This window comes from Mobula hypostoma, chromosome 4 (genome assembly GCF_963921235.1).
Source record: "Mobula hypostoma chromosome 4, sMobHyp1.1, whole genome shotgun sequence".
NCBI classification, from domain to species: Eukaryota; Metazoa; Chordata; class Chondrichthyes; order Myliobatiformes; family Myliobatidae; genus Mobula; species Mobula hypostoma.
The window spans coordinates 159,444,942-159,472,460 of record NC_086100.1 but is presented as its reverse complement, the minus strand read 5'-3'; the positions used below and the strand labels follow the sequence as shown (position 1 = coordinate 159,472,460).

Sequence of the window (27,519 nt, the reverse complement as noted above, 5' to 3'; positions counted from 1 at the left end):
ATCGAGGCAATGTACAGGATAGCACACTTCATTACTGAGCCCATGCTCCTGTAATTTGTTCCCAGAAGCCAAGTAACATTCATAAATCAGGTTAATTTAGTCCTGAAATTTGTTATTTTGCAGCAACAGTACATTGCAATACATAATAAAAAATCTACAGTATAAATTGCAATAAGAAATAGTGTACTGGTAGTGCAAAAAGAGAGAAAAATAAAATAGTGAGGTAGTGTTCATGGGTTCATTGTCCATTCAGAAAACTGATGGCAGAGGTGAAGAATCTGTACCTGAACACAGTAGGTTCACTCTCAGATCTCTGATTCTCCTGCCATCCTTATCACAGGAAAATGTCCCAAGATAATCCCTTGATGTTAACTTAAACAAAATTTGACACAACAGAATGTAAGGGGTGCAAATTTCACTTCATAAATAAAAACTTCTGTGTATTGCTGAGAACCTGGGAAAAGTGACCATTAGCCCAAGAGAGTGGTGGAAGCAGTCATTGACCATGTTTAAGAAGTTCTAAGTGAGCATTTGGATGAGCTAAGCATAGAAGGTGGGCCAGGAGCTGGAAAATGGGATTAATATGGATGGGTGCCCACTGCTTGGTGTGCACGTGGTGGACCATTTCCACGTTGTATAATTCAAATTGAGAACAATGGCCAGAAAATGTCTGGGGATCAGTTTGGGCAGATGTGAATGATGATGTAAAAAGGGAAGTTGTTTATGCCTTCTGTTAGAGGAGCATCAAGGTAGAAGAGGTAAGACATGGGGGGTGGGGGTGCTGGTATTGCAAAATGTAAAATTCCTTTCCTGCTCCTTCACACTTCTCTTTTTCTTTGGATAGAAATGTGCAGAAGGAAGATCGAGAACCCATGGCTGAGGAATATAATGAATACAAGCACGTCAAGGCCAAACTGAAACTCCTGGAAGTGCTCATAAGCAAGCAAGATTCATCAAAGGTCATATGAATATGCAGGGACACCATGGTAACTGTTCATTGCCTCTGTCCTTTAGCGAAAGGTCCTGCTATGATGACGAGGAGATGTGCTGGCTTCTCTCCAGTGAAAGGTGTCCAGTGGCAGTGAGACTGTAACCAAGAGGAACTGCCATACACCACCACCTGTGCTTTTAAGGAAAGGTTAATCTGAAGGGATTGGGATTCGTCTCATCCTTTCCTAGAGAGTGGATAAAAAATATCCCTCAATCTTTGATTACCCTCTGCACCGCAAACCTCTGATCACAGAATGAACTCTGACCTACAGCTGATTACATTAGACTATGCCAATGCTTTGAGGCCAGATGTATGACCACATGGATTGTGGCCTGGATAACAAATAACACAAGAACCCAGGGGCTGGTTCTCAATGTCTTTAAAAGTATGAAAGAATTCCTACAGGAAATGTACAGCTCTCAAGTGATATAATTGAACTAAATTTATAGGCAACATTTATCAATTCTCCATTAAAAGGTTTTTTTTTGCTTTGTGGGATGTTTTAATAACGCTTACCAAAAAGACAATCAATTGAATGAATACTGCATTGAATCCCAATATGTGTGTGCGGCTTTTATTTTAGAAGAAAATGAAATTGCATCCTGTGCTTTTTAGATACTAACTGATCTTACATGCTTGTGGAAATCATAGATTAAAATGTCAGGGTTGGGATGGAGGCAGAAGTTGCACATTTTCTGGAGAACTTGGGTGTTTGATAATAACTGAAGGTAAAGAGCCTTACCTTTTACATGCGGATTAATTGTGAAATGCAGTGGCTTTATAACCCACTATCCGCAGAGTGTATGGAGCTCCAGCATCCCTCATTGCTGGTTCCTCTGACTATATAAAATTGCTTCAGCGTTATCAGAGTTAGCACTCTCAACACTGATTTTCTGTTTGTTAGAGGCAAAAATAATTCTTGAGTCAATATCCATACTGTACTAATGGTATTTTACTCCACCAATCCAACCAAAGGATGATTAATAATGTTGTACCGTCACAAGCTTATCAGTATCCAAAGCTTTGCAAAGCGGGCTACTAAATTTAGTAAAAAATCAGCTAATTTCTTTCCTTGGGTCAAGAATGGAGAAGAGCATATCACCTGCTGAACTTGTTATCTCGTGTCTCCAGTCATTCTGTCTCATAATTCTGGCTCGAATGGCCTACTCCTGCACCTATTTTCTATGTTTCTATGTTTCTATAATGTAAACGTGGGCGTTTCACACCCAAAGCACAAAAGTAGAGATTTGCTCTTCATCCTTCATGGCAGTGGCACTCCACTGAAGTTAATGGAGCTGAATTTCGGAAGCAGAGTACTGTATTCGGTCACTGCTGCTTTGCATTTTAACAAGAGTGACTAAGGACATGAACTTCTAACGCTAGACGCTAGGGAGGCAATGTATGTAAGTAACCACCTTGGGCTGATGGGAGAGCCCCAGGAGATTGTCAGAGAGCCCTGATCTGAGAATACAAAATCTTAACAAGGTAACTAGGTGGTTGAGTGGAAGCCAAACACTGCAGTATAGATGTGTTGATTAAGGACTCTGTTCACAGGATTCAAGGTGGGTTTGAATGCCCTGCTCAGTTTTTCTCAACAGTCTCCCAATTAATTCCAATGCATTTGATCCTAAATTCTAACCCCTGTATAATCTAAATTGGGTAACACCCTCCTCCATTCAATAACATATTGTCCTTCTCACCTAAGAAAGAGCCACAATTAGATTTGTGCACCACAGCAGGTTTTCAGGTATTAATTGTGCTATGTAATTGAAAGCTGATGTTTTTACAGAAATACACACATTCAGCATCACAAATTTAAAAGAACTTTGGGTTTTGGGTTACATAGCCACATAAATAAAATTGAAGAGCTGCGGTCAGGAAGGTTGTTCTTGCAGATCTTGGTTGAATTATTCCCTGACCATCTGACTTCATTTTCCCTTCATGTCTCTTATTAATTTCCATTAAAATTCCTCATTAGAAGCCCAGTTGCATCAGAAATTTCCCTATTGTGCCCTAAGCTATTAGGATAGTTACTTTATGTAGCTAGTTGAGATGGTTCATATAATATAGGCAAGCCTTTATTGTGTGGAACAAGCATTTACATGCATGGGTGCAGTAAGATGTAGACAGTTGAGGGATTGGTTTTCATTTGACATCAAAGAAGCTACTGTATTTTTTGGTGCCAGTTTTCAAGCAAATCTCTTAAAGCAGCAGGTTTGCAAGACCTTTAACCATATCTGGATGAAATTCCTCTTTCTGATCATTTTGTGGACCTGTAAGAAAATATATCTGTGTCTTTTTTTGAAATGGTAAGAGGAATTTCATGTGATTCTGAGTACGAACCTGTTTGAGGTTTTACAGGTACAGCGGGGGTTTGATAATCGGAGCTCTAACAGAGCAGATCTTCTGCATTTGCTTCATGGGTCAAAACAGGCAATTCAGCATTCTTTTCCAGGCAAAACAATTTATATAACTTGTACCTCGGGTTTACAAATGCATTCTGAGCAAGCGTAATAGATTATAATGCATAGTCCACCATTAATTGAGCCAGGCCTATTTTGAACAGGTTGGATGGGCTTTTGGTTACAAAAAGACCAGATTTCCAAAGAATTAAAGGGCAAGGGAAACACCTAGATATATTAATGACAATGAACTGATGTGTATTTGATCTCTGCAATCCACAGAATGGAATTTTGTTTTATGAGGCTCAAGAACAAGTTTGGCAGAATTAAATCAATAAGGGACAGAAATTTGAATTCACTTCCAGTTGTCTGATTACAAACTCTGACAGTACAGCCATTTATGACAGATGAAACAGCACAAACGCAGCTGAACCCTGTTGAGAGCATCGTTATTTAGATTACTCAATGCCAGACCAGCTCTCTGTTCTGCATAGCAGAAATGGCAGTTTTGATTATGAGTCCTTATGGGCATTGAACCTACCAATGCCCATACCCCTATGAACCTATTCAATATCTACAGGGACAGCACATTCACATATCCCGGTATGTGGGATATGGGCACATCTGGCAATCCTCAACAGAGAGGAGGACAGAGTCAGGTCAGATATCTAAAGATATACCTGACTGAGTGACTTGGGCAGTTGGGTATCTAGAGATGTCCCTGAAAGAGATGGGCAGTGTCAGGTATCAGAGCGACATTGTTAAAGTTGTGGATGATTGAATTAACAAAACCCTCATGTAAAGCTTTGGGAAGAAAAGATGTCAACCCCTAATTGTGTTGATGTCTACTTTATTCCACAAGATGCCCCATCTTTTTACAGTTAACAGACACTTGCAACAATATGTTTAACAGTTCTTGTTACATGCATGGAATTCTTTGAAATTACAGAAGCATTGCATTAGTAGTGGGGTTAGCTCAAGTAGGAAACTTAGTCTGCATAGAATAGTTGGGCCAAAGGGTCTGTTTTCATGCAGTCTACCTGTGACTAGTGAAATCAGTAACTTTCCCCATGCATGCAGAAATCTGGGATTTGGGGAGAGTTTCATTGGGAAAAGGACCAAGATTGAAAAAAGACAAGTGGATGGAAAGTGATGCTGTTCAAGCTGTGGCCTGAGCAGATTTGAATGGCTTCTGAGTTAGCATAACCTTATGATGATATTTAAAGCTACAGCCCCCACATTAAGAAAATCCTTTGCCATGCATGTGTCTTCTCTTTTTCTACCTTTATAATTTTTTTTGTCCATTTATAACAGGAACGCGTAAAGTTTATATCCTTTTCTGTGTGCTGGTAGGAGGTCATAGTTTCAGTGTTTTACTAAGAGTTTCAGCAATGCCTTGTAGTAATCACAGTTTTAATGAAAATATATTAAAGTTGGGGCATAATGTGAAACTAGATGTGGGACAGAATTACATTCACACTTCATTTACTCAGTTATCTGCTCTCTCAAATCCCACTTTAAAATGGCACACATGCTAACCCTCTCTTACTGGGTATGAACAAGTCTGCAATAATGTTTTCAGTACTAAAGAAAGAAAAACCTGCAGGAAGTTCTGCTAATAAGGTACACAGTCAGTCATCATTTATTACTAAAAAAGATGATCTGCTTCCAATCTGAAACCTTTTAAGATTGTAACAGTTGACTTAAAGCTTACAGTGTTCCAAGGATTTTCTGAAGAACCATTTTAAATAGCACACTGTGAAAAAGCAATCAAATTCAGCCCTGGGCTAATATAAACTGGAGATGCAGTAACATTTTGGACTCAGCTCACATTAAATGTAAGACTGAATTGTTATTGTTAACATCCATGTGTTCTGCCCGTGTGATCACATTGATGGCCTTTACATGCTTTGGTCTCTCTGGCTCAACTTTTCTCACTTAGGCCGTTGTGGGTGTGTGTTTGTGCTCGCTCAACTCACTGAAAGACTGTCCCAGTCTGCAAGATGCCCGTGGCACTGGGTCAGTGCTTACGGGAAGAAACATTAAGAAACTGACTTTGCCGGTGTTAAAGTTGATCTTTGAATGTAGACACTGAGAATGGAAAACTATGGATATGTACATTTTTGTACATGAAAGTGATTGTATTTTATATAACAGAAAATATAATATTTTTGCTGCAAATAAATTGTTTTATTTGTGTTTGATTTAGCAAGAAATGAATGGCAAAGAAAATTATGAGCTTTTAAAGAACTCAGAAAATAGTAACATATCTAATCCCTAACATAACTAATCCCTTCAGATTTCCAATTCAACTGAGTATTTTGCACTTTACTCATAGAATGACAGCGTTGTACACCAATTAGCCCAGCATTTGGCCAATTTATAATCCCATTTGCCCACATTTAGACCTTGCCCTCTATATTTAAATATATCTAACCTATTTAAATATAATCTCTTAATCACAGTAATTATATCTCAATTGTAAATTTGGATCAATCCCTATTGAATAGGAATTTGACAAGCTTTGTCGCACTGAATGGCCTGTTCTTTTCAAAAACTTTATAATATTCTAATATAGTTCCAACCATACCCCCACCCCTCACAACAAGTCATCAAGTTGACTTGAGTCCTGCTACTTGTCCGCATAATCATACCCTTATTCTGCAATTCTTCTAAACAAAATCCACCTATTGAAAATAAAGCTGCAGATGTTGAAAATCTGGAACAAGGAAAACAGGAAAATCTCAGCAGGTCAAGCAGCAGCTGTGGAAAGAGAAATCGGTGTTTTGGGTCTGTGAGCCTTTAATATTGAATATAGAATAGTACAAGGTATAAACCCTTAGGCATACAGTGTTGTGCTGATGTATATAAATGTACTTCATGATCAACTTAACACCTACATTGCCTGCCATGCTGAAATCCTCCAGCATTTTGTGTGATGCCCTCCAATGTTCTTACATCCATGTACCTAATTTACCTAATGTACCTTGTTTTCAATGTCCCTATGTTATTTGGCTTCTAACATCACCCCTGGCACTGCATTCCAAGCAAACACCGTGCTCTTTAAAAAAAAACCCCGATATCTCCTCTAAACTTTCCTCCACTCACCTTAAAACACATGCGTTCTGGCATTAGCCAGTGTTGCCCTGGCAAAAAAGTGCTGGATGTCCACTCTATCTATGCCTCTCATAATCTCATACATCTCTATCGTTGCCTTTCATCAAGAGAAAAATCTGACCTTGTTTAACTCTTCCTCATAAAATATGTACCCTAATCCATGCAGCATCCTGGTAAATCTCCCGTAAACCCTCTCTAAAGCTTCCACACCCTTCCTGTAATGAGTGCCCAGAACTGAACACAGTATGTGGTCTAACCATAGTGTTATGGAGCTCCAGTTCCTTTGTTGCTCTTGACCTCAACAGCCCAATTAATGAAGTTGGAATTCACTGATGAAGGATGGTAGGAATGTGGACTATTTTGCTTTTCACAGATGCTGCCTGACCAGCTGAAAAGATCTACATTACTCACCAAACGTCCACAGGTGGCAACCAGGAGCTGAATCTTGGTGGAGCTTGCCTCTCCTATAGCATCAAGCTGTGATTAGTTTCTAAGCATACTGAAGGGATGGAATTTGTAAGTTAATGTCTACTCACCAAGGATAGCAGAGAAACTCAAGGCTTAACACCATGCTGGGCTCTGCAGTAGCTCCACCAGTAACCCAGCCACCTAACCCAATGACATACACGTGCAAGTTCAAATAGCACCGTTTAAATTCAAGTAAATGAATGCATCCATCAGAAAAGTGGCACTGATCTGTACATCTGCTGCTTCACAACTCCAGGTTTGATGCTAATCTCCAGTGTTGCCTGGGTGGAGTTTGCATGTTCTCCACGGGAAAGTGTGTTTCCCTTGGGTGCTTGGTTTTTCTCTTGCATCTCAAAGGTGTTGGTAGGTTAACGACTGCTGTAAACCGACCCAAGGTTGGATCTGGGGATTGATTGCATTTGAGGGGTATGTGGGAAGAAAAGTGGATTTGGTGGAAATGAATGCCTGATAGTTGGCACAGAAACAGTGGGCAGAAGGGCCTGCGCTCTGCTGCATGACTCAGTTTAATTACCAGATTGTTGAAGCAAACCAATCTAAACTGCTCGTCCAGTGGAAGAAAACCATGGTTCCTATGTGTGTTGGCCTATTTGTGACTCCAAACGTCAATGTAGTGGGCCTATTCAGTTGCCTGCCAAATAGCAAAACATGCCAATCAGCCTGGGGGGGTATCAGGAATGGACTATAAATATCTGTCCCCTACCCTGTGAATTACTGTTCAAAGAACTACTCCATGTATTATAAAAGAGTTTTAAAAATCTTGCCTATCAGGAGGACATAAAGTACTTAGTATCAACTGAAAGATAACCAATATACCAACAGCAAGTGTCCCAAATAAAACACAGTGATAATGGTCTTACAGGTACATAGGGATAAAAATTTGTACGTACTCTTCCATCGTCCATCTGCAGTGGTGCCACAGATCCCCCTGTGGTAGAAGGCTGTAACTGCAACATCACGTTCCATGAGCAGTTGCCATACCAAGACGTTGACATAGAAATACAATGTCAACACACGTGGCTTTGAATTGGGAACAAAATCACTCTCATTTGAATATGCTATGAGCTCTTGCACCTTGACTTGTCGAAGGAAAATGAAAATCCAACAGGAGAAGTATATCTAGAAAACTGAGCAACAAACTTTTTGGCTTTATTTATTGTTTAAAAAGTCTGACATTGTTAAAAATAAGTACACACTGACAGCCAGATTTTAATCAGGAGCTTTATCTTGTGGAAAATCAGAAAGTAGAAAGAAACAGTAACTAATCTGGCCGTGAAAGACAGAAATAGGTCACAATTCTACTCAAGTCCTCTCTAACTAAAAGATCTGTACAAACACTGAACATACTTTGCAAAGATTTCAGTGAGGCTGCAATTAGCTGCATCAGATACTATTTCATTGTATAATAGGACAAAGGGTTCCAAACATGCTCTTAATGCAGCTGTTACGTTGTACTCAAAAAGCATTTGTTACACCATGAAAACAGAATAAAGGCAGCTTATTATATTGTGTTCACATACAGATATTTTCCCTTTACAATTAAGAATTCCACAGCGCTTAGTTAAAAGCTGCACTTTAAATGTAATGATAAGTAATCTTTCGATGGTCTGGTGCAGTACATGGGGAATCGAATCGGTCCTTGGAGACTGAGTGCAGTGTGGCTGCAAGAAACTGAGGTGATGCAGGGGAGCGGAAACCCACTGCTTTTCGTGCATTTTCTTCATCACCCTCCGCCCTGGCACTAGGTGTGGTGTAGAGGTGAGAGGCTGTAACTCCCTGAGACATCCTGGCAATCCACTCCTGGAACCACCAGCGCCCAAGTCCAGATTTTGCGTGTCTACCACCCTACAGCTACCCTGCGGCCTGGGAAGGTGGGTCCAAGGTGGTCTCGAGACTGGGGCGACAAACACATTCACATGAGCCACACTGCTCTGAGACATCACAGGCGGAAGCTGGATAAGTCAGCAAAGGAGCAGGAGCTCGGGGTTATGAAGGTGCATGTCGGTGATGAGCAGGGCCATGGAAGCAGTGGCAATGTATGCGAGTGTCAGGCAGTTCTCTTTTCCTTCACATTCAGGCCAGTCTTTACCTAACCAAGTTATTGACAGTAACATCCAGTGGCCTCTGCACTGGCTCAAGTCAGCCTCATTCTCTGTCCACCTCAAGACTACGCAATGTTGTTGAAAGGAGGACCTCAAAAGTGCACTTTAAGTCCATATACAAAGGGCCTACCTCGCACTGGTTATCAGGTATGGTCCCAGGGCACCTATATTTGTGCCACTTTTAAAAGGAGAGGCTACAGATGCTGGAATCTGGAGCAACACACAAAAAGCAGGTAAGGCAGCATCTGTGAAGGGAGGTGGACAGTCAATATTTTGGGTTGCATGGCTATCTCTTCTCTATCTTTCAATCTGGATGAAAGGTCTCAACCTGAAATGTCCATTGTCCATTTCCCTCCACAGATGTTGCCCGACCCACTGTGTAACTCTTGCTTTTTGTATAGTTTGGCCACCACCAACTGCACTTTTGACTTGTAGCAAGTGTTCAGATTTTCAAAAAAGTAGGCAAGCGCCAATAACATTCAAGGCCATTCTTTGGTTGTGTACCATTCAGAGAGTCCAACAACTCAAGGAAGCATCATTAAAACTTGTGAGACTGATAAGCCAAACATCCAATCAATTCTCCTCATTCAATACATCAAGTAAAACTGGCAACATTCCAACTGAAATTAATGCTGAAAGTTATATACTCCGCAGCATTGAAAAAAGAGGTGTTTTAAACATACCCTTATAGCCAAATGATGATATTATAAAATAATCTTTTAAAACAAGGAATGAGACTGAATTTTGCAAAATAGTCTCTAATAATAAAGTGCTTATTGAATCGATATATACCCTTGTACAGAAAAGGAAAATAATGGAATTCCTCTCATACTAAGCTAAAACCCTCATGATGGTCTATAGCCTGAGTGAGTTTGCTGCTCAGTATTGCTTTACTCTGGTACTTGGGGAGATCCAGGAGGTTATAGCAGGTATGAGCCACCGGGAGGTAGCGGTCCCCTCCAGCTGTTGGCTGAATGGTCATCCGGATACTTGCCATTCCATAAATGGGAATGCGGTCACTGCCAGTCAGAAATACTACAGGAAGAAAGAGACATTCATAAGACCGTTCGATGAAAATAAGGCAATGTAGCCTATCAAGTTTGCTCTATCATTAAATCAGGACTCATTGTTTTCAACCCCATTTTCCCAACTTCTCTATGTAACACACAAGCTCTCACCTTATTAATCAATCTTTGCCTTAAATACACTCAATGACTTGACCCCCACATCTTTCTGTAGAAATTCTGCAGATTCATCACCCTCTGGTTGAAAAAGTTCCTCCTCTTCACAGTTCTAAGGGATGTCCCTTTATTCTGAGGCTGTGTCCTCAGATCCTAGACTCTCCTAATGGAAACATCCTCAATATGTCCACTCTACCCAGGACCTTTGGCATTTGTTATGTTTCAATGTGCTCTCCCCATCACTTTCTGAACTCCATCCAGTTACAGGCCCAAGGACATCAAATGTTCCTGACACATTAAGTCTTTCCTTCCAGGGATGATAAAGATAGCTGAAAAGCACATCTAGAAGTCAGAGGGCTGAAGTAAGCCTTAGCTCCAATGTCATCGATCTCACCTCTGACTTATGACACATTTCAAAGACCTGAGCCCAGATATCCCAGCAGACCTGGACTTCCTACCATTCCCCAGGTGGATGTAAAGTTCTCACACCTCTAATTACCAGGTATCCACTACAACACTCAGTAAGTATCAAGAGAACTGTGCCTGCTTCAGAGAACACAGTTCCAACAGTTATTCACTCACTGTAAAGTGCTTTAAGGTAACCTACGGACAGGCTGCTGTGAGGATTGAATGTTAAGAGATAACACAGCTAAAACCATGACATTTGGGAAAGGCAAAATTATGGTTTTAAAACGATAGCAAGGAGGTGGATCTTAACTAACAATTTTTGTCAATTATGCACAGCAGAACTGACCAACTAGTGATTAAAACATAAATAACACAGGTGCTGGAAATCTGAAATATAAAAAGAATGCACAGCAGATCAGACAGCACCTGTGAACAGGGAAACAAATAAAATCATGCTCCAATATGCAAAAAATCTATGAGAAATAATGGCCAGTAGTGTAAGGGCACCTTCCGTTACACCCCCAGCATTCATCAGGCTACTTAGAGAAAGATTGGAAATTAGTGATTTCCAGCATCTGCAGAATTTCTTGTGCTGGCGATTTCTTTATTTTTATCACATGTACTGAGGTACTGTGAAAATTTATTTTACATGCCATTCATCACATCAATGCATTGAGGAAGTACAAGGGAAAAGCCATAACAGAAAGTTATCGTTACAGAAAGAAATGCAGTGCATGCAGACGATAAGGGGAAAGACCATGGTGAGATAGACTGTGGTCAAGTGTCCACCTTATCATACAAGGAGATCTGTACAATAATCTTGGACTGAAGCAGTCTTTGAACCTGTCAGCATGTGTTTTAAGGCTTTTGTATCTTCTGCCTGATGGGAAGGTGGAGAAGGGAGAATGTCTGGAATGGGACGGGTCTTTGACTATGTTGTCTGCTTTACCAAGCAATAAGAAACATAGACAGAGTTCGTGTAGGGGAGGCTGGCTTTCAAGATGTGCAGAGCTGTGTCCACAACTCTTTGCAGTTTCCTTCAGTCTAAGGCAGAGCAGTTGCCAAGTTGTAATGCTCCCATATTAGATGCTTTCTATGGTGCATCTAAAAAAAAAATGGCCAGGGTCACAGAAAGGAACTGGCCTAGGTGAAGGCAGTTTAGAGCTTTCCACATGATTCATGCTCATTCATACAAGCCCAACTTGTCCATGTTGACCAAGATGCCCACCTAACATAATCCCACTGCCTGCTTTTGGCTTTTATGCCATTAAACCTTTTCTATCCAAGTACCTGTCTAAATGTACTTTAAACCTTGTAATAGTACCAGCTCTATCACTTCCTCTGGAAACTCATTCAGTATTTTCTGCATCTTAAAAACTTGCCCCTCAGGTTCCCATAATTCCTTCCCCTCGCACCTGAAACCTACACATTTAGTTTTAGATTTCCCTTCCCTGGAAGAAAAACTGTGACTATTCACCTTATCTATGTCCCTCACATTTTATATAGTTTTATGAGGTCACTCCTTATCCTGTGTTCCAGAGGAAACAGCCCCAGTCAGTCCAGGTTCTCCATTAACCCAAGCCCTCCAGTCCCAAGCAACACCCTTGCAAATCCTTTCTACATCCCTTCCAGTTTACGAGCATCTTTCCTGTAGCTAGGTGATCATAATTGCTCAAAATAATTTAAGTGTGGGCTCACCAACATCTTGTATAGCTGTAACATGTCCCAACTAGAGAGTCAAAGGACTTTACTAATGCTGATCATGAACCGGGAGGTTCCAGGGACTCCAAGACATATAAATCATAATAAAACAAAAACTTCAGATGATGGAAACCTTAAGTAAAAACAGAAAATGCAAGAAAAAGGTTTCTCAATTCTGATAAAAGATTCTGGAACTGAAAGATGAACCCTATTTCTCTTTCCATGGATGTGACTGATTTGCTGAGTCCTTCCTAGATTTTCTATTTTTATCTGCCTCAGTAGCTTTGGGACTTAAACCAAGTCACATGAATTCAGCACCTTAGAACTGCCTGGTTGGACAGGAAAGGTAAATTCCAATGTGGGAAGAAAATCCTAGCTTCCCAATCTGTTCAACCATCAAAAATGCCATAGTTGCAATGAGATGGTCAATCCCCAGCAAGATCGTGTTTACATGAAAAGATCTACACTTACACAGAAAAAGCTTCTTTTTTTCCAATGGAAACTCATGGAAAACCTCCCAAAATAATTTTATAGTCGGATGTGCAGGATGGTAATCAGCTTTGTATATTGCACTCTAGCAAGAGAAAACAAAGTATTTTGTGAATAAATTGTACAGTTCCGAGATCTTTAGCGCCCATACACAGACACACACTCTCACACTCATAGGCAAACATCCACAATCACACACACACACAATTATAGAGACATATACACACAAGCTCATGCATACAGGTACTCACACACAGATAAGTATCTAATGTATGCTGCTGTTGAAACCCTTAATCAGGCGGTTGTTACCTTTAGAACTGAATATCCAAATTCTCTTCTCGCCAGCATTACACCCTCTCTAACTTTCAAGTCTCCTAAAACTCATTTATCCATTATCCCTGATTGGTGACCTCCACTAGGACCTGGTTGACCGACAACTTCATATTAAGTTCATAAGACCATTAAACATAGGAACAGAATTAGGCCATTTGGCCCATTAAAATTCTCATCCTCCACAGTTCCTCACCTCTGCAATCCCCTCCTGTTCTTCTAAATATACCAGGTATTAGCAATCCATCAATTTTAGTTTTCAATTGAAGACAAAGCCACCATTGACAGAATTTAACATTTAATGTGTCACCCAGCATTGACTGGCTGCACGCATAACAACCAAGGCCTAAGCTCTGAAATTCACTCTTTTTAAAATACTCTGTAAAGCTCTTCTGGTTCTCTGCACTACTGTCTCATTGTGGTCTGACACATTTTGTTTGGTAATAGCATTGCAAATTACCCTGGAATATCTGTTGCAGTAAATACATTATGGCATAAGTACACAATAATAAATATACATTTCTTTCTCTCTCTCTCTCTCACACACACACCCCTAGTCATGCAGACGCACGTATCACAAACACATGCAAAAACACACACGTACAATCTCACACATACAGTGGATTGTGACCATTTGTTGCTGTTAAACACATACATCTATTATAAAATAAATTTTAAGTGTACATCAGATATTAAGTGGATTGGAACATCTAATTTAAAATGATCCCCTTTCCTTTCAAGGTCAATTCTTGCCCTTGACACCTTTTATTGTCCCATAAAGCTCTCTATTACCCTCTAGTGGTTGATCAATAACACCACATAAACTAAAAACCAAAACAGAATGAGATTTTTTTTATAAAGACTCTTTAAATTTTTTAGCAGACGCAGTCTGCTTTTTCCTCACCGAGAAGTTTTAAAATTGGGCTTTCTTGAACAGAGTGCCAAATGACACCTTGTTCCACTCTGTTCTGGAGGCTTTCCGCTACTTGACCTGTTTGTGCAAGGTTACAGTCATGTACCTCTTTCTGCGTAAAGGAACAGAGTTTCTACTATAATGTCCAGAGTACTTTGGTTTCAATTCTCTCCTTGTGCTCATTTTCAACTGGGAATTATATTTCTTGAAAGAACTAGCCATTGCTGAGCCTGACAATAACTTCTACATTCCCAAAGTGAACTCCTCCTTAATGAAAATTCCCACTGTTACCTATAAGGAGTTTGTACATTCTCCCCGTGACCGCATGGGTTTCTTCCAGGTGCTCTGGTTTCTACCCACAGTCCAAAGAAGTACCAGTTGGTAGGTTAATAATTTATTGTAAATTGTTCCGTAATTAGGCTAGGGTTAAGTCAGGGGTTGCTGGGCAGCAGGGCTCAATAGGCCAGAAGGGCCTACTCCATGCTGTATCTCAATAAATACATAAATAAATAATCTCAGCTCTGCTTTCCCCCCTCTGCTCTTTGCTCAAGGTTGGCGTTTGCATAGGGACATTCTATGAAGTACCAGAGAAGGGAATTAGCCTCTGTGCTCATTGAGAGTTCTTACCATCTCCAGCTCTTTCCAGTTGTAGCTGGTGTTTCCTACCACCATGGCCATCAGCTCACTGGGCTGGAAGAGCTGCAGAACCTTCCCTCCACAGACCTTTAGAAAACCACTGGAGAAAGCAGAGAACAGTTCCTGGACAGAGGTGTTGAAGATGTACTCTACGTAGGCTTGAACAAATTCCTTCCTGAGGGCCAACAGAAGTTACCAACAAGGATTAAAAGTGAGCAATGAACACTCTGCTGAAGTAACTCAGCAGATCAAACAGCATATGTGGAGGCAAGAATTGTTAATGTTTTGGGTCAAAAGCCTACATCAGGTCTGAAATGTCCCAGCTAAGGTTGGCATCAAACAGAGGGGCCAGATACAAAGGGCATCCAGGTGCTCAGTTCAATACGTTACAGACAACTGCCTAAAAATCAGTACAATCTAGTCGAACCCATCTTTACTATCTCCTTACAGCTTCCCCTGATATGTATTTGTGCAGATGGCAAGTTGCACATCCCCACCACGCTATGGTGAAAAATCATAAAACTGCAGATTACAACCATAACCATCTAAGTGTTGCCTCTTTAAGTGTTTTACTAAACGTATTTGAAGTGCAGCACTTGTACAAAAAAGATACACTTTGCACACTGATTCTGCACTCTGCTCTGGTACTGATGGAAGGAGATGCACGTGGATCTGGATGCACTTTCTATCTTGTCCCTCCACTTCATGCCAATATTCTGATGAAAGATCCTAGACTGGAAAACATTCACTGTTTTTCTTTCCATAGATGCTTTCTCACCTGCCAAGTCGTGCTCAGCATTTTTAGTTTTGTTTTATTGGTGTCAACTTTGTTTCTATAATTTATTCTCAGACTCTCCAACAAGTGAAAATGTTCCATCATAAGGTTAAAGATTTCCCACAAGTCCTCCCTCAGCTTCCTTACCGCTAGGCTCAGCCTACTCAGCAAAAACAGCCGTTCTACTGGACAATAAAAATGTTGCTTCCTCTGAATTGTTCTGTGGTTATTATGGACCGTTTGAAGCTAAACACAAATATAATTTCAGATTACATGTATCACGTCAGAATTTGAAGAAACAAGAAATTAGCTTCTATTGAATATAATGTGTTTATTTGCTTAACGGTGCTGCTGTTTAGTTCAACTAAGCTAAAAATATTTTGTTGATGATTTTCATTTGCATTCTGTGTCTGAGGCTTCTCCCATAAGTGTCCAACAATAACTAGCCAGCACTGATGGATTCCATTTGCCCTGATAACATTTCTCCAAGACCGCACTGACCTGGTGAAACCTTCCACCATGCTCGGCACTGACAGCACCAGGATTAGCAGGGAAGAAGTCTAAACGGGAATGTAACAAATGAGAGGGGCCCAGGCTTTCTCTTGGTCGCCAATTTTACACCTAAAATAGAGCTCATAGGCTTTCTTAATAAGTGGAGTCATGCTCTGTCTTTGAGATTTAAGCACATACTCGCCACAAACATAACAGAAAGTACAGAGGCTGTTGCAACACTGGCAAGACATTTTGCTATCACACATACTCCTGAGAATGCATTTACTTTATTAAAATGAGCACACACAAAATGCTGTGCGCATGGAGCATTAGCATCAACATGATTGCAAACCGCTAAACATATAAACACAATGCATAGAACGGTATGTGCGTGATTCTTTTAAAGCCTTTCTAAAACCTGTCCTGCCATGCAGCATCCACCCTCCCTAAGCATGCACTGGCGTGCCTGGACAATGTAGAAAACTTACATTGTGGGCAACATTTTAATTTACTTGAATTATGAACTGAAATAACAAATAAAAATGATCACAAAAAAATGGTGCATGATAGGAAAATTTCATGGTGATCAGTAATATGTGATCATGATCGGTAGTCCAAAATCTATAAGATACACCCAAAAGTATTCAAGAAGCTAAATCTTTGTTGTCCAGTGTTATTTCACCCAGTTTCATTTGTATATTTGGTCATATAGGGCACAGCGTTTGCTATTTCACCCAGAAAGTAACGAAGTTCCACAATTCATCGCTCCAACAGAACTCTCCAAACACTGCAGCAGTCTTACCTGTTCTCTTTCTTCACAGGTAGACTTTTACCTCCTGGAACCAATTCCTGCAGCTCTGTAACTCCATAGTTTTCTCGAAGAGTCTGACCAATTCAAGGAGAAGAAAAGAAGTTAATTAAAACCGGTGCAGAGAATGGTAAAACTACAGACAATGATTCTCGGTTCTGCTCTTCTGTGTTTTCAAGACGCTGTGTAATGTGACCACATCTTATTCCTCAAGACCAATTAAACAGTGAGTGAGAAAAGATACTGTAATAAGTCCATCCAGAAAAATGGATACAATAGCCTCTCAAACCAGGAGCAACTACATTCTAGATACAAAAGAAAGAGAATTGTGGGAATATTGCCACCTTCAAGTTCTCCTCCAAGTCAGATAACATCCTAAATTGGAAGTAACCATGCCATCATTTTTTCATCATCACTGGGTCAAAACCTTGAACATCCCTCCCCAGCGTTCTTATGGAAGAACCTTCACCACTTGGACTACAGAACCTCAAGAACACATGTTACCACCATCTCCTCAACAACAATTGCAATCTGCTTTAAATGCTGGCTTTGTCTTTGAATTAAAAAAAAGTTTCTAAGACCCTTATTCTACCATTGTAGCCTTCAGTTCTTCATTAAATTATCCACTGACTTTGCCTCCACTATCCTAAAATTCATTCTTGAGTTTGATCTCGTTGCATGTAAAACTTCCTTTAAATCAGTCCTAACCTTCACTTTGACCCTGGAGTGCACCTGTAAGTTCACTAATTAATTTTAGGTAACACTCTGAAATACCACCTCTCTTTCCATCTCACAGTTTCTCTCTCAAATGTATAGTTTTCCTGTTAAAAGCCCATCCTTTTCAGTCTTTTCTCATTATCCTGACCAACACCACTGGGATCAGCTAACTAGGCCTGCACAATCTCAATTACTTCAATGTCTCATATTTTACAGAAACCAGAAGGGTATTATGGAGGCTGATCTTAGAAAAACAAGGATTGAACGTTTCTCCTCCAATTTGATGCTGAAGCTAATAGCCAGTTAAGTTCGGGCAACTGGCTTTTCAACCTCCCAGATCTTAACTGAACTCAAAGGAATTAAAATTATTCACCAAGTGAGAAATGTTACCTAATATATATATACAGACGTTCAAAAAGTAAATCTATATTGATTTGGGAAAAACTCAGGAAAAAAAATAGCATTATTTTGACAACACCATCATTCTCAACCATGTTCTTTCAACACTTTTGATCATCAGTTGCAAAAGAATTAAACATGGCTGAAGACCAAGGATCACCCAACAAGTTACTGAAGAATCTTTTCATTTCCCTACTGGTATGGGCCTAATGAGGACGTTCATGCTAGGTGAATGGCAGAGGTGAAAAATTGGAAAGGGGGTGGTGGTTGAAAGCCCTTTGATAAAGCCTCCAAAAATATATGAAAATAAAGTGTACAAGGACAAATTGTCTCTGCTGGCAGAAGGGTTAAGAACCTGAAGACACTGACCTTAAGATGGCTGGCAAAATAGCTCAGTCTGATAATAGAGAAAAACTTCTCATATAGTATGATCTAGAATTCACTGACAGACAGGGTAGTGGAAAAAAATACAATAAACTGAAATGGGAATTGGACAGAAAGCTGTGTGAGAAAGTATGGCAAAGCTGTTGAAAAAGCAGGTAATGGGAATGACTTGATTGCTCTACAAAGACTCAGCAGGGCTCAATGGTTATGTATAAATGCAATCTAACTGGCTAGTTAAACTTTGGAAATAATGACAAGGGAAATTAAAGCGAGCAAGCAACACCCAGTTAAACTCCCACCATTTGACCCATCTTCCCCAGCTCTTACCGCAAATGTGAGACAGAAAGTTTCTTCGACATCATCATCGGGGTAATCCAACAGTTCCTGCAAGCTCCTTAAAGAAAAGTTATCTGATCAAAGGACTAATCTGAATAGATTTGTGAAATTCATTACTCCATATAAACTTTGTTAGAGTATATTTTGGTGCTTAGATCAAACAAATGCGAGGCAGAAAGAACTTAGTGTGATCTGCTTTAAAGAAGAATCTTTGTTAACAAGCTTTCAGCCCTCACGTACTGTTTTCTCAGGACAGCAAGGAGGACATTGACTAATTCTGAATTAGAAGGCATTAAAAGTGGGAGCAGAAAAACAATATTTACCTTTTTTTCTGCACTAACACATCTCTCTCAATTCTGTTAATCATCAAAAATCTGATAAGTCAGCCTCCAAGGTCCTTGGAAAGCAAGTCACTACACTCTGAGCAAAGACATCTCATCTCAGTCCAAAGTGACTGACCCCCTTTATTAGGCCTTAAGACCACAAGACACAGGAGCAAAATTGGGCTATTTGGCCCATTGAGAATCCTCAGCCATTTTTAATCATAGCTGATCAATTTCCCTCTCACCCCTATTCTCCTGACTTCTCCCCATAACCTTCCACGCCCTGACTTATCAAGAATCTATCAACCTCTGTTGTGAGTATACCCAATGACCTGGTCTCCACAGCCACCTGTGGAAACAAATTCCACAGATCCACCACCCTCTGGCTAAAGAAATTCATTCTCATCTCCATTCTAAATGGACGTCCCTCTATTCTGAGGTTGTGCCCTCTGGTCCTAGATCCTCCACACTATAGGAAATATCCTCTCTACATCTATTCTATCAAGTCTTTCAATATTTGAAAGCTTTCAATGAGGACCCCCTCATTCCTCTAAGTTCCAGCAAGTACAGGCCCAGCGCCATCAAACAAACCTCATATGAAAAGCCTTTCATTCCCAGAATCATTTCTGTGAACCTCCTTTGAACCCTCTCCAACGTCAGCACACCATTTCTTAGATGGGGGGCCCAAACCTGCTCACAATTCTCCAAGTGAGGACTCACTAATGCTTTATAAAGCCTCAGCATTACATCTTTGTTTTCATATTCCACTACGCTTGAAATGAATGCTAACACTGCCTTCCTTGCTACCGACTCAAACTGCAAGTTAACCTTAATAGAATCCTGCATGAGGACTTCCAAGTCCCTTTGCACCTTGGATTTTTGAATCTTCTTCCCACTTACAAAACAGCCTACACTTTTATTCCTTCTTGTAAAGTGCATGACCATACACTTTCCTACACTGTATTCCATCTGCCACTTCTTCGCCTATTCTCCTGATCCAAGTCCTTCTACAGCCTTCCTGCTTCTACGACACTCCCTGCCCCACAACGTAAAAAAAGTATCCGTCCCAACACTCACCCCTGTAGACCAGGGGTCCCCAACCTTCTTTTGCACCGCGGACTGGTTTAATATTGATGATATTCTTGCAGACCGGCCGACGGGGGGGGGGGGGGGTGGTGTTCAAGTTCAACAGTGCGTGACAGGGAATGAGGAAAGGTGCAGCTGATTCATATCGTTTCATATAGCTAAATCATATCGTTTCCTCGCGGCCCGGTGGTTGGGGACCACTGTTGTACACCACTGGACACCAGCAGCCAATCAGAAAAGGCTTCCTTTATTCCCACGTTTTACCTCCTGCAAATCAGCCAATGCTTTATCCATGCTAGAATCTTTCCTGTAACACCACGGGCTCTTATCTTGGTAAGCAGCCTCTTGTGCAGAACCTTGTCAAAGGCCTTCTGAAAACCCAAGTACCCAACATCCACCAATTCTCTTTTGTCTATCTTGCTTGTTATTTCCTCAAGCAATTCCAAGAGATCTGTCAGGCAAAATTTTCCTTTGACATTCTGACTTGGGCCTATTTTACCATGTGCCTCCAAGTATCCCAAAATCGCATCTTAACAATTGACTTTAACTTGTTAAGCCTTCCCAACCACTGAGATCAGGCTAACTGACCAATAATTTCCTTTCTTCTGCAAGATCATGCCACTAGATGCAACGAGTCTTACACACTAATTCAATTTGTCCCCCATTACTACCTCTCCAGCATCATTTTCCATCGGTCTGACACCTACTCTCACTTCTCTTTTACTCTTTATATATTTGGAAAATCTTTAGGTATCCCATTTGATATTATTGGATAGCTTATCTTCATCGTTTCCTTCCTTATGGCATTTTTACTTGGCCTTATTGCTTTTAAAAGCATTCCAACCCTCTAATTTCCCACTATTTTTCCTCTATTATCTTTTGCTTTAATGTTGGGTTTGACTTTCCTTGCCAGCCACGGTTGTGGCACTCTGCCTTTAGAATACTTCTTCTTTGGGATGTATCTACCCTGCCCCTTCCAAGTTACTGGCAGAAACTCCAGCCATCGCTGCACTGTCATAATCCGTTCCAATCAGCTTTGACTAATGCCTTCCCAATCACTAAGGTCAGGCTAATTGGGCAATAATTTCCTTTCTTCTGACCCCCTCCCTTCTTGAAGCAACATTTATAATTCTCTCATGTCTCTATAATACCCTTTAATCCACTGTACTAGGGATACATTTGACCTTGGCTTCACCTTCTCAAACTGCAGGGTGAATTCTATATATTGTGCTCACAGTCTCCTCAGGATTCCTTTACCTTAAGCTCTCTAAACAAATCTGGTTCAGTACGCAACACCCGATCCAGAAAAGCTGATCCCTTAGTGGGCTTGACCACAAGCTGCTCTAAAAAGCCATCTCGTAGGCATTCTACAAGTTCTTTCTCTTGGGATCCAAAATCATCACCACCCAGATTTTCCCAATCTACCTGCATATTGAAAAACCCATAACTATCATAAGTGTCCTTTGGGCATTTTCTGTCTACTGCCGTAATCTGTAGTCCACATTCTGCCTACTGTTCAGAGGCCTGTATATAATTCCCATCAGGCTCTTTTCACCCTTGGAATTTCTTAACTCTATATCTTCCGATCCTATGTCACCTCCTTCTAAGGAAAATTTCAATTTTCACCAAAAGAGTCACCCCACAACCTCTGCCTACCTGCTTCTCCTTTAGATACAACGTGTATCCTTAGATGTTCAGGTCCCAACTATAATTTTCTTTCAGCCATGACTCAGCGATGGCCACATCACTCCTGTCAATCTCTAAATGCACCACAAAATCTACCTTATTCCATATACTACACGCATTCCAATATAACGGTTTTAGTCCTGTATTCACCGCCCTTTTTGATGTTGTCCCCGTTACACTGCACCTCATCCCACTGACTGCAATTTTGCCCTATCATCTGCTTGTCCTTCCTGACAGTCTCACTACACACTGGCCCTACTTGTACACCAGCTACCTCATCTTCAGCCTTATCACACAGTTTCCTATCCCTCTGCCAAATTAGTTTAAGCCCTCTCCAGCAGTTTCAGTAAGCTTGCCTGCAAGAATATTTGTCCCCCTCAGGTTTAGGTGTAACCCTTCCCTTTCGTACAGCTCATCCCTTCCCCAGAGAGATCCCAGTGATCCAGAACTCTGATACCCTGCCCCCTGCACCAGTTCCTCAGTCATGCATTCATCTGCCAAATCATCCTATTCTTACCCTCACTAGCACATGACACAGGCAGCAATCCAGAGATTTCCACCCTGGAGGTCCTCTTTCCAGCTTTCTACCTAGCTCCTTAGATTCTCTCTTCAGGACCTCCTCCCTTTTCCCACCTAAGTCATTGGTGTCAATATGTACCATGACTTCTGGCTGCTCATCCATCCACTTTAGAATGTTGTGGACCTGACCTGAGACATGCCTGACCCTGGCACCTGGGAGACAACATACCATCCGGGTGTCTCTGTCACGTCCACGCAATCTAGTGTCTACTCCTCTAACTACAGAATCCCTTGCACTATTGCAGTCCTCTTCTTCCTCCTTCCTTTCTGAGCCTCAAGGCCAGAGACCCAGTCACTGAACTTCCCCTGGTAAGTTGTCCCTCCCAACAGTATCCAATATAGTATACTTACTGTTGAGGGGAATGACCACAGGGGTACTCAACACCGGCTGCCCATTTCTTTTCCCTCTTTGACAATCATCCACTACCTGCCTCCTGCAGCTTAGGGCTGACTATCTTCCAGTAGCTCCTATTTATCACCTCTTCAGTTTCCCGTCCGAGCCACAGGTCATCGAAATGCAGCTCCAGCTCCTTCACACACTCTCTGTGCAGCGACAGCTTGGTGCACCCGGTGCAGATGTGGTTTTCCGGAAGGTGGAAAGTCTCCCAGAATTTTTTAAGCATAATATGCTGATTAGATCTGACATTCTTCATTGTTTATTTACAAACTGAATCCCCAATGTACTTCGGAAACTTCCACCCCAGAGTTTCCAAACTTTCAAAAAAAATCATGCTAAAAGGCTGTCCTGCATCTCTTTAACCTTTGCTCCCACCTCCTTAAAAACGCCCTTTGCCGAGTTTCTGTTAAAACTTCGTTCATTTACAGATGAATGCAAGAGTTGGCCCCTCAAGCCTGCCCTGCCACTCAATAACATCACAAATTATCTACCCCATGCCTCAGCTCCTCTTTGCAAATGGATCACTTGTTAACAAAGGAATAAATAGATATGGCTTTAGATGTTTCACTTACTATGTACAGCTCATCCCGGGTTACAAGTGTCTGACTTATGGGCTTCATTATGTATTGTACAATCAAGATCCCATAATATTATTAAATATGAATACATATGTTCTTTCCTATGACCATCATAACTTGTTTCCTCTCTCTCTCTCTCTTTCTCTCCCTCCACTTTTAGTAATTGTTCTTTCTTATCATTATCAGTTTCATGTGCTTTTCATGCCATTCATTACAATATGCTGTTGGTACAGTTATACTATCAAGTGATTTTTTACAAAATTTCTGACTAAGGACAAAACCATCTGCATAAATGGCACCCATTCACTGCCTGGAGATGTCCTGAGTCTGATTGCTGTGCATCAATACGTTACCTGAAAATGCTTCATTATAATGTACCAAGATCACTTGAATCAATGATGAAACAAAAACTTTCCTGTGGTTTCCTCAAACTGCAAGAAGTTAATATTGTCAAATACATCGAAGCATACTGAAGCCACATTTTATTCAATTAAATATTTTTTAAAAACACAATGCCACTGTCTCAAAGTGGATTTTACATTTGGACGAAAGAAAAAGTGAAACTTTCTTCTGAAGGCTGAAACTGTGCCCAAAGCAAAAATTCTGTCCCAGGCAACATCATGCACTAGGAATGCAAGACTTAAGCACTGGACTCACCTGGCCTCTGTGGGGGAGAGCTCTTTCAGGTCCTCCAGGGAAGGTGGCACATTCAACAGTTTTTTGTACAGCACAAGTGGAAAGCGAAGGTCTACCACTGTGAAATTATAAATGGCCAGGCCACACAGGATCCCAATCAGGTGGAACCAGTTCAACTCCACAAATGTCTGCAGTGCAGGAAAGGTCAGAAGTTGTTCAGTATAGTCACTTGCAACAAGATACAGTGAAAAGCAGTTGTTTTGCATGGCATTCCATACAAACAAGTGCAGTGAGGCAGAACAAAAGGAGCACGATAACGGAATGCAGATTGTAGTGTTACTGTTACAGGTAGACATATAAAGTGCAAGGGGAATGACAAGGCAGTTAGAGATTAAGAATTCATCTTTCTTGTATAAGAGACTTGTTCAAGAGTCTAAAAACAGCGGAATAAAATCTGTCCTTACACCTCGTGGGACTTGTTCTCCAGCTTTAGTATCTTCTGCCTAACGGAAGTGGTGGTGGGGGGGGGGGAGAATGAGAGTCCATGGAAGAGAAACTGGTCTTCATGATGGACTGAGCTGCGTTTATTACTCTGCAACTTCTTTTGATCCTAGGCAGTAAAAAAAAAACTCCAAGGTTCAATAGCAGTAGAGTTACAAGACTAGCAACCAGAGGTGTAACTACTCACTGTGGTACGTGAGGAATTTAAGATTAAGTAACTGAATAAATCTGGAATATAAAACTACAATGAGGCTACAGAAAATGGCGGACTCAGCCAGTTTCATCATGGGTAAAACTCTCCCCTCCATTGAGGAGTTCTACAAGAGGCTATGTCTCAGGAAGACAACATCAGCCACTAAGTATCTCTAACATCCAAGCTCAGCCCTTTTCTCGATGCTGCCATCATGCATGAGGTACAGGAGCCTGAAGACCCAGGCCTCAAGGTTCAACAATGGCTTCTTCCCCACTGCTAGCAGGTTCTTAAACTGACCTATTTCTACCTCGGACTATAGTTCCCTCAACTTGCACTAATGTGGTTATGTTTTTTGTGCATTTTTGTCATGTAAATTATGTGAATTTAAGTTTAATTTATATTTGTCATGCTTATAACATGTGTGATGCTGCTGCAAAAGGTTCACTTTCATGGTGTTTATAGCCCGGGTATGTATACCGATGACAGTAAACGTGAACTAGTATTACCAGTAATGACCGCGTCAAAATTAATCATCTAATTCCTTTGGGGGAAGAAAATCTGTTGATCTTAACCAATCAAGCTACCAATGTGGTTAACTCTTAAAGGGTCCTGAACCGGCTCAGCAGGTCAGTCAGATTAGTGGAACTCAGAGCTCGACTACACTTGCTGCAAACATTCAGTTTCATATAAAATACGAGTAAACATACTGCAGCTTTGGTAACAGTCCAAGAGCAAATTAATCGAATGGTGTTGAAAGGATGCTACGGCCTTACGGTGAAGCACTGTCAGTGTTCCCAAGTCAGTTGTTCATTCATTTACAAGGAAGACAGCATTTATTGCTTGTCCCCAATTGCTCTTGAATCCAGTGGTTTTGTGAGGCTTTTAGGAGAGCAGGTAAGAATAACTTCAATGGTGTTGATCTAGAGTCACATACAAGCCAGAGAGGTTGGGACAGTGGATTACCTTGTCCAAAGGGCATAGTGAACCACGTACAGTTTTATAGTAACCCAATATTTTTATGGGCACCATTGTCAATATTAACATTTAATGCTGGGTCTTTATATTCAGTTGCCATGGTGAATCTCCTTTCATACACTGAAAGCTAGGGCCTGATCCTGCCATCATCTATCTCCCTCAGATGTTCCTCACTCTGCTACCTAGTACCCACCCTATTCTACCACCCAACCATGTCAGAAGACTAGACCAACAGTTTAATCCAGTCACCGAGGCAGAAAAGGAAGTGAAATTGACGTCAATAACAACAGAATGTCTGGAAGAACTGAGCCAGCCAAGCAGCATAATCAGAAAGAGAAACCAGCTAATGTTTTGGGTCCAAGATCCTTTATCAGAACTGGTTTCTTTTTCAATAGATGCTATTTGGCTAGCTGACAATTTATGTTTTTGTTTCAGATTCTGGCATCTGCATTTTGATTATGTTTCCTTGTACTGCAAGTCCTTCAATATTCCTGCTCTATATCTGGGCAGATGACACATCAATGACACAGTTCAATCCATACTTTGTTCCACGGTAACTCACGTCACTAAACAGCCCACTTCTCTCTTTACCCGACCGTTAAAAATCAATGCACAAGCAATTTAACATTTCAGCCATCTTAGCTTCACAAGACTTCCTTTTAAATTATTGGATGTTGTGGCCAGCTCTAGTTTCCATATTAAAAAATGGTTAAATAGAGGTACTATGTAGATTGATTCCAGGACTGAGGTTATATGCGTCATTAAAAAAATCAACCTTCTTTAAATTTCTTTTGAATGGAGAAGATTTAGAATGCAGGATAGCACAGCAGAGAGTTCTGCTGATGCACAGTTCCAGCAACCCAGGTTCAAACTTGACTCTGGGCACTGCCTTTGTGGAGTCTGCATGTTCTCCCTGTGACAGTGTGGGTTTCATCCAGGTGTTCTGGTTTTCTCCCACATCCCAAAGGAGGGCAGATTGTTCGGTTAATTGCCCCGAGTGCAGATGAATAGTAAGAACTTTGGTGAAGAGTTAATGGGCAGGTAGTGGAGGGAACACCTGTGGACATCCCCCTCAACAATAAGTACACCATTTTGAGTACTGTTGGGGGTGACGACCTACATGGGGAAGCAACAGTGGCTGTGCCTCTGGCACTAAGTCTGGCCCTGTGGCTCAGAAGGGTAGGGAACTGAAGAGGATGGCAGTAGTAATAGAGGACTCTATAGTCAGGGGGACAGATAAGCAATTCTGTGGACGCAAAAAGAAAACACGGATAGCATTTTGCCTCCCAGGTTCCAGGGTCTAAGATGTTTCTGTTTGCATCCAACAATATCCTTCAAAGGGAGGGCATTGTACACATTGGTACCAACGATATGGGAAGAAAAGGGAGGAGGTCCTGAAAAAATATAGGGAGTTAGGAAGGAAGCTGAGAAGCAGGATCTCAAGGGTAGTAATCTCAGGACTGCTGCCTGTGCCACACGACAGTGAGGAACAGAATGAGGTGACAGATAAATGTGCGGCTGAAGAATTGGAACAAGGGGCAGGGATTCAGATTTCTGGATAACTGGGACCTCTTCTGGGACAGGATGGACCCGTACAAAAGGGACGGGTTGCACTTGAATCCGTGGGGGACCAATATCCTTTTGGGCAGATTTACCAGAGCTGTTGGAAGTGGTTTAAACTAACATGGCAGTGGGTGGGAATCAGGATGATAGAGCTGAGGATGAGCCAGCAGGTTTACAAGTAGATGATATGTGTAACATGAATGTGGACAAGATTACTGGGTACAAATGCAGACAGAGCAAAGAGGTAAATTGTAACTCAGAGGCAAAATTCAAAAGAGCGAAGAATGCGGGATTGAAGGTGCTGTATTTAAATGTGCGTAGCATTTGGAATAAGG

General features: G+C 41.1%; 2 protein-coding genes across 7 annotated transcripts in view; one reads left to right on the top strand and one right to left on the bottom strand.

Moving 5' to 3' along the window:
* The window catches only part of fam13a (family with sequence similarity 13 member A), a 280,084-nt gene extending 274,447 nt beyond the window's left edge, over positions 1 to 5,637 (top strand). For both annotated transcript variants that reach the window (XM_063046842.1, XM_063046840.1), the window contains one exon: positions 845 to 5,637. In XM_063046842.1, the coding sequence (XP_062902912.1) occupies positions 845 to 968 (124 nt within the window). In that variant the 3' untranslated portion in view covers positions 969 to 5,637. The remainder of the gene's footprint in view (positions 1 to 844) is intronic.
* A 2,399-nt stretch (positions 5,638 to 8,036) lies between these two features.
* Positions 8,037 to 27,519, bottom strand: part of LOC134345717 (probable E3 ubiquitin-protein ligase HERC3) — a 106,591-nt gene continuing 87,108 nt past the window's right edge. For 3 of the 5 annotated variants that reach the window (XM_063046832.1, XM_063046831.1, XM_063046833.1), the window contains 6 exons: positions 23,974 to 24,140; positions 18,659 to 18,725; positions 16,826 to 16,908; positions 14,748 to 14,931; positions 12,860 to 12,962; positions 8,038 to 10,133 (listed from right to left, as the gene is read on the bottom strand). In XM_063046832.1, the coding sequence (XP_062902902.1) occupies positions 9,925 to 10,133; positions 12,860 to 12,962; positions 14,748 to 14,931; positions 16,826 to 16,908; positions 18,659 to 18,725; positions 23,974 to 24,140 (813 nt within the window). In that variant the 3' untranslated portion in view covers positions 8,038 to 9,924. Of the gene's footprint in view, positions 10,134 to 12,859; positions 12,963 to 14,747; positions 14,932 to 16,825; positions 16,909 to 18,658; positions 18,726 to 23,973; positions 24,141 to 27,519 lie in introns of all 5 variants that reach the window. The other 2 variants (XM_063046830.1, XM_063046834.1) reach the window with 1 other exon arrangement.